At 43.9% G+C, this 13,612-nt stretch overlaps 1 protein-coding gene across 3 annotated transcripts in view; it reads left to right on the forward strand.

Moving 5' to 3' along the window:
* NFATC2 (nuclear factor of activated T cells 2) overlaps window positions 1-13,612 on the forward strand; it is a 94,347-nt gene that overhangs the window by 29,001 nt on the left and 51,734 nt on the right. For all 3 annotated transcript variants that reach the window (XM_071760011.1, XM_071760010.1, XM_071760009.1), the window contains 2 exons: window positions 3,277-3,479; window positions 5,545-5,717. In XM_071760011.1, coding sequence (XP_071616112.1) covers window positions 3,277-3,479; window positions 5,545-5,717 — 376 coding nt within the window. The remainder of the gene's footprint in view (window positions 1-3,276; window positions 3,480-5,544; window positions 5,718-13,612) is intronic.

The following is a 13,612-nucleotide window of genomic DNA, read 5'->3' on the forward strand; positions in this document are numbered from 1 at the left end:
TGTTACTAAGGGAGGAAAAAATTAATTTCAAAGTTATTATTTAAAAAATGTTTTAAGTCTTCACTTCTCAATGATTTTTTCAAGGGTGTCTTTTGCTTCACCAAAGAAAAGATCAGCATTGTGGTTAAATACTAAAGCAGCTTCCTAGCATAGTGTAGGTAAGTGTTTACTGAGAGTATCAGCCTCTTGTAGTTCAGTTTTGAGGGGAAACATACCTGAAATGTAGGTTTAGTGTATCTTTCATTCCAGCTCACAATTAAATTCTCTATATAAAAATAAACCACAAAGTATTAACTTACTCCTGTCCTTGCAAAGTAGGATTAGCATAACTATTGCCCTGGTACAGATAAACAGAGACATTATATGACATGACTGAAGCTATGTAATAAATTGGTGGCAGAACTGGGTCTGAGACTCCTATTTTAAAATTCCTGGAGCTTTTCTGTGGGCTGTCCCTCTTAATTTTTTGTTCCTAAGTCATCCTGATGTGTTCTTAGCAAGTGAATGGTAGATAGAAATACTTACGGTAAATATCATCCATATTATCCATTAGAACATAATCAATTAACTCAAGATAAAAAAAAAAAAAAAGGGGTACTTGAATCTGGCATTTATTTTTATCTTTGTGTTTGCAATTTATAACGCTGTTTGTATTTTACAGTGATGTAATCCAAAAACATTGCCACAATGCCATAAATTACCAAATAATTATGTTACTTCCTTCCACTGATCAATTGTTTTAAATTCTGGTCCTGTGGAGGAGCAGAAGGCCTTTTACTCTGTGCTGTGTACCCCCTTGTCCAGCAGATGATATTAACACTGCCACATGAACAGGCAATCAATTCCTCTCTTCTTGAAGTATGTATGGAATTACACAGACACACACATATATTATTAGAAGACCATGAATACTTTTGCCTTGGGAGCTTATTCTATACATAAGCGAACACAACTTTAAATTACTTTTAAAGGTGGACAGTATTAAAAAACTGAGCCAGCTCTGTTACAGCTGCTACTGAATGTTTTCACTGGGGGCAAATTTTCTTTTGTAATTTATTATCTGTTTTCCTCCACTCCAGTCTCCCACCTATAACTCTGGGATTTTGTTCAGCCAGGATGGAGGGTAGAGCAAAAGCTGCCTTGCTGTCACTGTAATAACAGTTGCAGTCCAAAGGATCATCTCAGCTGCATCCACAAAGAATTATTCTGTCAGGGATGACAATAAACATGCTCAGCACTTAAAAACTACTCCTCTCCTCTTGTAAAAACAAGATGGCTTTTGGTCATACAACAGCTTTTCATTGAAGGACAGGAAATTGTGGATTTTCAAAGTACCCCATACTTAGGATGAGTTTCAGTATGGCTCCCAGAGGACCTGGGCTTAATGGGCCTCTCTGGAGAACCAGGGAGTCCTGTGTTGATGCAAGTTCCCAGCAGGTATATAATTTTGACCTCTCTTGCCTTTAATCTCCCATCCACTCCATGCATTTCTGAATCTCCCCATGGCTGCCATCGTATTTATCACATTCTTGGCAACGCTGCTCCTCCAGTACCAACCCTTGTGCCTGGAGTCCAGCTCCGCTCCTCCTCCACCTCACTCCCAGAGCCAACTGGCATGTTTGCACAAAGCCTCCTTCCCTATTTTCCTTCCTCACGATCTCCCGAAGCGCTCGTGTGAGGTGTCTGAGCTGGGTCTGTAATTCTGCCGTGCACAGCCCCTGCTGAAGGGCTGTGGGCTTCAATGGAACCATTCATGGAAGTGGAGGCTGCAAATTCAGGCCCTTGGGTTGGAAGGTCTCTGGGGCATAGACCCCGGCTTTGTATGCCTTGCAAATATGTGCTGGATGAGTAATGATAGATCAGGAGAGTGAGTGTGGCTTTACATTTGCCATACTGAAGGAAGGTTGCCAGGATTGCATTGATGCTGCATGTGGTCCCCTTCCAGGGGGGAATTAATCCTTCCCTGCCTCCTGCTGACTGGTGAAAAGAAAAAAAGAAAGAAAAAAAAATGGTTTGGCCATGAATACCATTAACTTAATCTTCCTTTTCTCTGATCTTCCAGTAATATTTGCTTCGTATGGCTTCATCAAGGTTTTGTATGTGGACAGAGTAATTGAAAACAAATTTAGCATGTCTCAGACCATAAAGTTCTCTTTCAGCTAGATCACTGGCTATGCGGTAGATAAATGTCTGGTTTTTATTTTTGGTTATGTGAGAAATTTAGAATGGTTTGATTTGTAATTTTGCATGTTAATAAAGAAGGAGAAATTTCCTCATCTCCTGATTTACGGAGGCATTTTGACTTTCTTGCTTCTCTTGTAGCAAATGCTGGTTTTAAACTATATTATTTAGTACAAAAGAGTCTGTTTATGTCCTTGAAACCCAGAGGCCTCAGACTTTGAGGTAGACTAAGACCTCCTCGTGCCAGGTACTGCAGAGTCACAGACCAAATGTGGCAGCTTTACCTGTACAGGTGGTATTTTAATGCAATGCAAGAGGATTGGCTGAAGGTGAATCAACAGCTGGGGGATGGATGAGTTTCAAAGAGCTGTGAATCAGTGCCAGTCCACAAATGTAGGACCAAGAACATATTTCCTTTTAAGACTGTTTAAGAATTCTGCAAACAGAGTTCTACAGAGATGAGGCAAATTCATTTTACTGAATGTTAGGCTGGACAGAAACTTCCATTAACTTTGATAAGGTCTGGAGGGAGGTGCATATGAGAGTACCACCTATAAACCAAGTATATAAATACAAGTGTGAGAGACTGGTGTCCTTACTGTTTTTCCTGCTGATGGGAAGGAGGAAGCACTGCTCAAGGCTGTGGGTGCAGGGAGTCAGCTCCTCTTTGCAACTTTATCCATCCCACAGAGAAAAATCTTTTGATCCTCATTCAGGTAGCAGCCACTGAAAATTAAACCAGTGTACTCAAAAATGTACCTTTTAAGGGGATTTAGCAGTCTGTGTTGGAGATAAGCTCTCCATTACTAGAAATTTGTTGGTTATCAGGGATTATTTTCTTCTTGATATGTTTGTTCCTTGGTATATTTAGTATTAAAACCATTAATTACATGTTCAGCATCATCTCCCTTCCCTGTGTATCATGGACTCCAGCAAATCAGCTTAAGAGGATGTCTGTCTCTGAGAGTTAGGAGACACGTATATATCTATATATAATCTCCATATCTGCATCCATGCCTGTAGATCTATTTGGTTTCCTGACACGAAGGCACTGCAAGCCCTGTGTGTGATAATAGATTTTTAATGTCTTGACAGCTTCATGGTTACATGGAGAACAAACCCTTGGGTCTTCAGATCTTCATTGGGACAGCAGATGAACGGATACTTAAACCTCACGCTTTCTATCAAGTCCATCGCATCACGGGGAAAACTGTCACCACCACCAGCTATGAAAAAATCATTGGCAACACCAAAGTTTTAGAGATCCCCCTGGAGCCCAAAAACAACATGAAAGCAACGTAAGCATATTTCTTTTTACTAGCAAAGTTGGGGGGGGTTTATTTGGCATGTGAAGTTCGTTCTTCTGTGGAAAGGAGTCACTTAAATGAATAATGATACCTGCTCTGGAGGGACTTCCCCTGTCCAAAGCACTGGGATGATATATGAGTGTAAGACCCTTTTTACAAAAGCATGAGCAGCAGTTACAAGCACTTGAGTTAAAGCTGCTTAGAGTTACTATCCATCACCTGATGATACAGGCATTTTTGCTCTTTACCCCAGTTGCTGCAGTGACCATATTGTAATCATCTGTCATTTTTGAAATTGGAATGGTTTTGTAGGGCTCTAAGGAAAACAAGACTTGAATCTCAAGTCCTTATGCTGCAGCAATACAAGGAGAAGCAAGGAGCAGCAAACAGCAGAGGAAAGGTGTACAGTTCCTTTTATAACATTTAATGGGATAGAAAACATCTCTCCTGAACTCAGCCAGGTGCTCTGGCCATGAAATCACACTCTTGTTGTAATAGGTGAATAGAAAAGCAAGTACAGGCACATCTTTTCTGTATTACTCCTTGCAGTTTTATGGAGGCAGAGGGATGAAGTGGGCACCAGCCTGAAACTTCAGGCTTGACTCTGTGCCAGGCAGCATGAGAGTGATTGCTCTGCAGAGGGAAGGGCTGTATCTCCCTCCTTCAGAGGACACTGACAAATTGGCAGAGCAGCTATGTTTTTAAGCCCCCCTACTTCATCACAAAATGTACATTCTCTCTTTATGTATCTTTTTTCAGAAAATATACCTCATTCCTCCCTTTCCTTCAAGCCTCTCCTTCCCTCTGCACCTAAGGAAATAAATAAAAGTCTGCATCTCTAACTTAAGCAGCCAAGTGCTGAAGGGAACACAGTTGTCTGTTCCTAACAAGTAACCCTGTTAGAAATAAACCCTTGCACACATACAATGTCAAGGAACATTGGGTGTAAGAAACAGCTTGGCATTTATACCTCTCAAAAATTCATTTTAGTTCAGAGGAAGAAAAATGGTATGTATTAAAAACTTATATCAAAATGGGTTTGCACTGCCTGTAAAATAACAGTGCACCCTTCAAGGACTATTACTGAAATGAAGATAATCACATTCTGTAAATATTAATTGAGAATCTCTAATGTACACAGGCATGTTTGCTAGGTTACACTATATTCTTAAAATACAGCAGTATTAAATTCCAATGTTGCTTTAAGCAATCCTAATACTTTAATTGCTGCTCAGCCTCATCCTGCTCCCTACATACTCCCTTTGTGCACAGATGGGATCAGAGAGCTGTTTTCTGCCCTGCCAGGCTATTGCCTTGGCTGGGGGCATCATCCCAGGGCTTTGGAGGCTAACATGGTGACTGGGGCAGGGCTGGAGAGACCAGTTCTAGCAGAAGCACCTGACAAATCCAAAAGGGGAAGAAAAAAGTTTGTTTCCTGCCTTGGAGTTAAATTTGATGCTTGAATTACAAACTGTAGGGAAAATGTGCCTGGATAGTGCATGCAATTAGCTGGTTTAGCTGCTGTGATTCCCCCTGGAGCTGAACTAATTTGCTCAAGTGCAGACAAAAGCTGCTGTGCAGTTTCTGGGCACTGAGCTGTTTTGAGAGATCGTGGTGGGGGCTTGGATGCTCTCTAGCACACAGGGCTGCAGCACAGGCTCAGCTTATTGCCTGACCCATTGCACACTTGTTCTGGTTCACTCTCCCTGCCCTGGGGTGGGCTTTGCCTGATGCATAAAAGGGAGGTAAGGTGTGGGGTTGTAATGTTTGGAGAGTAAAGGCCACCCCAAGCCCTCGGCTGGGACATGACAGGGACACATTGAGCCACGGGGCCCAGACTGTTCTGGGAGGGGTCTGGCAGCATCCCTCACCTGCTGAATGAATGCCTGGGATTTCTTCCTCTGTAGCTGCTGAAATGGCAACACATAGAACAAGTATGTGGAGCTGCTTTTAACCTGAAGGTTGAAGCAAGCCAGCTTAATCCTCTTGACTGTCACCTATTTCTGAGCTGTCAAGGAGCAGAAACATTAAGCTGAATGGTTTCTGTGTTTGGCAGCATTGACTGTGCAGGGATTTTGAAGCTGAGGAATGCAGACATTGAGCTGCGCAAGGGTGAGACGGACATCGGCAGGAAGAACACGCGTGTCCGGCTCGTCTTCCGTGTGCACATCCCCGAGTCCAATGGCAGAATCATCTCTCTGCAAGCAGCATCAAACCCCATCGAGTGCTGTAAGTATCCCCTGAGATTTTTTTTCTCTGTCTCTTGCAACAGTGATGGTCTTGTCCCCCTGCTCCAGGCTAGTGCTGAGGGGAAGAGTCACACCGTGCTCAGCCAAGCAGAGGTGGGGATGCTCTGGGTGCCTCTGTGCCACTGTGTGAGTGACCTGCAGCTCTTGCCTACAGGCACTCCCTTTCCTGAAACGAGTTTTGGTGGCAGATGGTGCTTAGAGCTCTTGTGAACAGCAAGAGACTTTGAAACTTTTGCCAAGTTTATTGATTAGTGTGTTGCTGCTGGATCCTTCTGGCCAGCAGGTCTTTTCTGGGAGCAGCACGGGTGTGTGTGTAGGGGTGTATGTGCATTCCCCAGGTCTGTGCGTGAGTGTGTGAGCTGCCTGCCTTCCTGGGAGTGGTTTTAGTTTGAGTGGAGGCACAACCAGAACTTGTTATCTGCATATCTGCTGGCAGGTGGTTGGAGGTTTTGAATTCAAACGTGGGCCAGATCCTAGCACTGTGGCCGGGAGGAAGGAGTGACCACAGTCTTCTGATCTGAGCTGTGGTAGGAACACAACTGCAATGGAGAAACAGGTTTAATTTTGAGGCTCAGGTGCATCCTGGTTATTGTTTTTTTCTAGATGTCAGTGCTCAGGGGTGTGCAGCTCAGGAGCCTGCAGATGAAGCAGGGAAAGCCCAGCTTCTTCTGGTATTCCCCTGAGGGAGAGAAGAAAATCTGCAGTTTTAATTTCTGAGGGGCAAATCCTATAAGCATGTAAGCTGAGAAACCTGCACCTCCCACTCATTTTCTTGTTCTGAATCCTGAGAAAGAGAGGCCTCTGACAGGGTGCCCCCCATGGTGTAGTCATTTCTGGAAGGGCTCCACCTACTTTGCTGGTTCATGTGCATCCTGTGATGCTTTTTGTTGGTAAATGGTGCCTTTTCAGTGGTTTGGGGATTTCACAAATACATAATAAACAGTTTTCCTATCCTTTGCTTAATGACTCACCCCTTTAGCAGAACCTGTCTTTCCATAAGTCATGTGAAGAAAGTCATTGAAGAGTTTCTGATATGTGTTTTATTTCTTGAGATACAGGCTTTACTTAAATAATAACAGCTTAGAATAAGAGAGGAGCCAATTTTTGATGGGAAATCAAGAGTTTCAGCTACTCCATTATTGATGGCAGGTTTGAATAAAACAGTAGAAATTAATAAACAAGATGAGGCTGAGGAGAGGGTGATGGATATGTATGGTCTCTTGGCAATATTTATGAAAAGCTACCAACTATCTGATCATTTTAGCAGCTGAAGTCACCATGGCACCGTGATGGGGAAGCGAGGATAGTGGGAGTAGCCACCACCTTTCTCCATAGGAAACAGTTATGATTCTTTATGGAACCAGATGGCTGAAACAATAGTGGCCTCCACCCCAAACATGTCCCTGCTGAAACAAAGGCCCATTTGCTAAAGGAAACATTCAGCAAACTGCAGCTTCTGTGGATAGGACGGGAATTCCCACAAAGGATCACCTGGCTTCTCCTTCCACTTCTTTTCCAAGTAGAAACAACCCATTCCTGCCTGTAGCAGGGAGCTACTTGGGTGGGGAAACTGCAGGTGTGACTTGTACATCCACTGCACAGAAAGATACCACAAGCCCAGAGCAGAGGGTGGATGGTTCCCTGGTCATGAGGGAAGCCCCACAGAAATCACACCCCACTTGTTCCAATTCTGCTAGTGGAAAAGCAAATATGAGTTAGCCAGGCCCTCCCACAATTGCACATTTCACTTGTGCTCATCACAAAAGAGTGTCCAGGCAAAAGTCTGGTCATAGTTTACAGAATAAGATCGTATTTTGGTATGTACACACCTGATGTGCTTGTACAGTGGCTGCTATTTGCAATGGCTTGTTTGGGAAGTCTGAGCATTTCTGCTGAGATGTGTTTATTTTGATGAGGCTTAGGGGCATAAAAAAAACAGGAGTGGAGACAGCAGTATAAGTGGCTAATTGTTACAGTTTTTATAATTAAAATATTAAAATTTTGGCTGCATATCAGACAGCAAAGCTCCTTCAAGAAAAAATGTGTTTGTTCCCAATTAAAAATTTATTTTTTGAATACTGGATATGCAGGCAATTTGGAGAGATACATTAAGGATTGTGCTGTTCTGAACTCATGGGAATAGAGTATGAAGTGCTGTGCAGTCACAAGCCTCTTCTGTTCAGAACGTGTGTTGCATATTTAGCAATGGTTTTGCATTTCAGTAGCGCTTCCTGATCTCAGCCCCGTTCTGGGAAGATGGTTAAAACCATTAGTTGGTTCAGCCAGTACTAGTGATGCAGGCTAAATCACACCAGAGATGGTAATCTCAGCTTCTGCCAGACAGTCAGCACATGTTGCAGAGCTGACAGCCTCAGGTAAGCTCCCATGCTCTGCCAAGAAGGGGCACTTTGGGGCTCCGTAACATTTTCTCCTTGTGTCCTTTTTGTGCTGTTGTGCTGCTATGGTTCTCCATTTTTCCTCTGCTTTTTTTTTTTTTTTTTTTTTTTTTGACACAGCCACCTGGGAACCCTTATCCCCAGTGATTCTCCCTTCAGATCTCTCCTGTCTGGTAGCTGTTAATAACATCCCACCGGGGAAAGCCTTAGCAAGTAGCAGCTTTCAGATAACTGGCCCCTTCCCTACCAATGGGGTTCCCCCCGGGAGCACTGTTGCTACCAACAGAACAGCTGAGTGCTCTCCTCAGCAGAAGGCAATCCCAGCTAAAAACTCCCACTGGTGTCAGCAGATCATTAGCTGCAATGAAGCAAGAACTGTGAAGTATCTGCTTTTCACGGGGTGATTTGGTTCCACCTCATCTGTGTCACATTCAGCACTTGACAGGTTTTAGGAGGGGATTTCACAGGTTCAAAGCATCATCCGGAGAAAGTTCCTCCCCAGGCAGCTGTGTGGGAGGACCAAGGAGGTGATACATTGTTAAATGATCAGTTATGCCTCCAAATGGACCTCATATGCAGACAAGCTTGCACATTCAGCAGCTTGTAGCTGTTTTCTCCAGTTGCCTGCTGATTAGGTCTGAAGCCACTGAGGAGGAAAAGGCATTTGAAAGCCCTCTGATAATTGTAGCAACAGTCCATCACTTACTTAGGGATAAAAAGCCATCGTCTTGTAGGTGTGGTGGTGGAAGGGTGAGAAAAATCCCTTCTTTTAGGTGCTGCTCCACACTTGAGGCCCTGAAATGGCAGCAAGTCCCACAGGTGCTATGTGTCCCCAGGATCCACAGCTGATGGGTCCATGCAGTAGCATCTCCTGTCCTGGCTCCTTGGCTCTCTGCCTGGGCACCTCTGCACACCGTGGGACCATTGGTCATCCTGCAGTTGTGTCAGCCTGAATGTCTGGACTGGTGCAGGTCTGTGTTTAGGTGAGGTCCTGCTGGGCCAGGCAGAGCTGCTGCCACAGAAGGTGGTGAAATCACAGACATGAAGGTCACTGAGCTTCTTCCTTCAAACCCATTCCTAGCAACAACAAAAGGCTTTGATATTTGCAGACCTGACAATTATTTTCAAACTGTTAAGAAAGATTATTAATTTCTTGGTGAGTGACCGATCTCTGGAGTTGGGTTTCTACTCCTTGGCTGAAGCATCATGGAGCAGAGGAGCAGTATTGAAGGGAGATCAGAGCAGCCACATCAGCACCTGTGGGGCAGCTTGTTTTACTCAATGCTTTCAGCAGTCAAAAACTCCTTTATCCAAGTCTGGGAGATGTAAGGCTTAAGAATATCATCCACATTGTGTCACAGTTTTTATTCTAATGGATCCTGGTTAAACCTTCCCTAAGTGTGTCACAGTTCTTGTTTCTTGTAATCCACATTTGCTGATCCTAAGCTGTGCTTGTGAACCCCTTAAAAATGCAAGTGATTGCGCTTGGCATGAGAGAGAGTCTAAAATCTTGTTCTTAAAATATATATTCCAAGGTGTGGTAAAAAAACAAAACAAAGCTTATTGCTAAAGAACTGTGTATCCGTCTGAGGAATTTAAATAGTTCCTATTATTGGTGGTATTTTGTTCCACTAAAGTGGGTCAAATATCTTATTTCCCTTTAATCAATTTCCCTGGAAGTTTCCTTTATTTTTCTCTCCTTCTAGTAGATTTTCCCATAATATTAGACAATCTGAGCCTATGATATGTGACACATTAATAACTACAGAGGAAAGACCTAGTCATGTAAAAGAATGTTGTCTTGGCAAACCAGTGAGCACTTTTCCTTGGCTGAGAGTTGGGCTGGTTGGAACACAAAAACAGGCAAGAAGGAGCCCTAGTTCACTGGGATTAAAAAAAAAAAAAAAAAAGAAAAAGAAAAAACCAAACCAGAAATGAGTGGTCTCTTTGCACTTGGGAGATACTAATTTGCAAGTTTAACCATAGCCATGTTTATTATGTGAGTAGCACGGTTTCCAGTTGAATTAAAGGAATTTTCTCTCCCTTTCATTTCAATTATAAGATAGTCACACAGTTTGCCCAAAATACAACTGACAGAAAACCTGGTAAGTTTTCTAATGTGAAAACTTTGTCTCTTAATGCACAGAATTTAAAAGCTAATTCTGACAACATTTGCCACTTTTAATGTGCAACCAAGGTATTTCAGTCTGGAAAGTCTGAGTCAGAAGGAAAATGCCCACCCTTTCTGCAGGCTGCAAGCCTTGCTACAAGGATAATTCCTGCTTATTTTTTTTCTTTACAATAATACTATTGGTAAAAGCAAGCACTCCGGCATGTTAGACAGAACATGGATTTCCGAGCATAATTTAAACTCAGCAGATCTCCTCCACAAGGGATTAAAGGGAAATGCTGTGCATACCCACAGAGATGATCGACATGAGAAGTGAACCGAGGCCATGGTTTTCCTGTCATTAATCACACGCTGGTTTGGTGAGTTGGCTGCAGTTCATAGAAAGTATCATACTTATCTGACACTGCTGCCATCAGTGCTTGTCACTCCTCCTTCACAAGGACACCATAAAATAAATTACATGCAGAGAAGGAGGTGGAGAAAAACCCTCTATTTCTTGGATGGCTCTGCACAAACTGCTGTCCTGCTGGCAACAAACTGGAAACCATTGTCATTCATACCAGGTTCTTCTTTCCATAGCATTTAGAGCACATTTTCAGGGTTCCTATCTAATTGTGAGGGTTGAAAATTTGCTTCATTTACTTCATTCCCACGTAAGCCTTCCCCTGGCCCATACTCTTACCAGGAAGTAATTCATCCCATCCCTCTGATGAGAAAATTGATGCTCTCTGGGGTGCTTTACTGCTGTCTGCCTGCTGGCTAGAGATGCCTTGGTCCTCCCCTGGCTCCCATGCTGCAGCTCCCCAGCCTCTCCTCCCATCAGAGAGCTGCAGCTCCCCAGCCTTTCCTCCCATCAGAGAGCTCAGGGTGCTTCAGTATATGATGGATAGGATCAAAGTCTTCCAGGACACTGATACATTGGACAGGCACTAGGCACAGGAGCTCTGCTACTATCAGTCCTACTGCAGGCAGGCAGCTAGTGGTAAATAAACACAGTGTGACAGGATGAATGAAATATTTATTTTGGCTCATTAAGGTTTGCACTGAGGTGGAAGAATTAATCCCACAACAAATTACTCTTCTGCTATTGCTTCCAGGGCTCAGAATTCTTTTAAGCATCAGACACCCAGTTTTAGCTGCTCTTCTCAAATCCAACAGAACTCAGTGGCTGGAGCTAAGAGCCTTTTGGAGGTTTGAAAGGCATGTCAGGAATGGTGAGCTATGGTTTAAAGGCTTCCAGCAAGCTTGGGTGAGCTGGGGCTGCTCTGGGCATCAAGGTAAGGACAAGGGGGTGTCCAAAGAGGGACCTGGGCATTTGGCCTGGAGAGACTGCTGCACTGAAGCTGCAAGTTGTGACCCCCACCTCTTTTAAGTAGACACATTTTTTAGTTTAAATGGCTTGTCATGGCAGTTTGGAGGTAACCAGAGGTAATGCCAGCTTTGTTCTCATGGAGTTGCAGTGGAACCTCAGTCCTACTCCTGATTACCACTCTGCCTCCACATCTCCTGTGAAGCACTCAGCCTGCCAGCCCAGGGTTTTAGGCTGGCTTAAACTTTCCTCTGCCTGCTAGCATGGGGAAGGGGATGAATGCTGACCCCTGAGCAGCACCCTGTACCCCTGCAGTGGGTGTGATGAGCCTGGGTGGGCTGTGGGCAGCAGAGAGGGCAGAGTGGGGGCTGCTTCCCTCCCAGGCTGAGGCTCACTGGCCAGGGTGCAGAGATCTGAGAAAGCAGCTCCCTTTCTCTCTTGTGTCACTGTGTGCATTGTATTTCTTGGCACCGTGCATCCATGACATCTTGATTTGCAGACAGTCAAATAAAATAGAAAAACAATGTCCCCTGTTAATAGGTTGACACACTGCTTCAGGCCAAGTGTGAGGATTTCTATAGCATTTGCATTGCTGCCTTAAGTCTGTAACTGTTGCTATTGAGAGTAAACACCCCAACTAGCTAAATCAACTGTGTTTTGTGTGTTCAAAGCTAATAAACTCCAGTAGCTGTAGGTCACTTTATGAAGTGCCAACCCCTGGGGGAAGAGAAGAAATAGTGTGAAATTATTGCATGCAGTCCACCCATCATGAGTTTTAGAGAACAGGGATTTTTTGGTAATTAATATTTCTTACAGAGAAAAAAAGTCATCCTGTTGAGGCAGGTCCACAGTGAACCTTGAGCCTCCTTGCTCATGGAAATGGGATGAAATACTCTTATAGGCCTGGGGAAAAAAAAAAAATAAAAAAAGATAGACCTTGGAAGATGGAAAGGGTTTGCAAACCACCTAGTGGATGGAGAACACTGCAGACAAAACAGGGCAGATGAAGTCCAGTGCTCAGTAGGTACCTGTATTGCTCTACCTTTCTGCTCAGCACTCAATCTGCATTGGAGAATTCATCTAAAATGCTTCCAAATGGTGTTATTCTGCAGCGTGTGTAAAGCACACATGCTTTTGTACACCTTGAGGCCTGACCTTTTCTGGGGCAGGATAAGAGCAGTTTTGGGGGTGCCTGCAGTTCATGCTGTAGCCATGCCCAAACATCAGCCTGGCTGCTGCTGGCAGCATGGAGCTGCACCAGGGTACCCACAGGGCACCTCTGCCCATTGCTGGCTGCCAGGCAGCACTTCTGAGGCTGCCCCAGCTCTGCTGAGGATGCCAGAAGGGTTTTGGGCATTTCCTAGGAGCTGAGATGCACATTCCCAGCTGTCCTCCCCGGCTCCCTGGTAGGCTGCAGCGTACACAAACACTGTGCTCTATGGAAGTTGGACAGAGGGCTGCTCTTCAGCAGTGATTTCCACCTTGCTGAGATCCAAATGTAATTCAGATGAGTCAGACGGTTATTTCCAGGCTAAAATTTGCCCTTCCTCATCCCAAAAAAGCCTTGAGAACCACTGATTTGTGAGATGTCAGGTACACAGCTCTCTCTTAACACACTGAAGTCTGAAGGAGGTGTAGGTTAATCTGTAATTTTGGTGATTTGGGAAGCTTGGGAATTGAAATTTGGGGATTGAATAGGAATAGACAGTGTCCAGAGCAAAACTTCAATACCTTTTCTCTGGACTATTATAGACATGTTTGTAATGATAACTCTTGAGCCTTTGAAGCTACTGAAGTATCTGTCTGTGATAAATCCAATTATGAACTCATCAAATATTTGAATATTTCCTTCAGAGAAAGGAATTAATCATACAGCATTGTGAAAAAAGTAGCAGCTTCAGTGAGTATAATCTCTCAAATGGCACAAGAAAGTTTAGAAATATTGAATTAGCTGTATTTTTAACAACAGCAAATTTTCTGTGTCATGGCTGGCAGAGAGGATTCAGCTGAGCTTGTCCTTGCTAGAGAGGTGCTCCCCT

This window comes from Heliangelus exortis, chromosome 16 (genome assembly GCF_036169615.1).
Source record: "Heliangelus exortis chromosome 16, bHelExo1.hap1, whole genome shotgun sequence".
NCBI classification, from domain to species: domain Eukaryota; kingdom Metazoa; phylum Chordata; class Aves; order Apodiformes; family Trochilidae; genus Heliangelus; species Heliangelus exortis.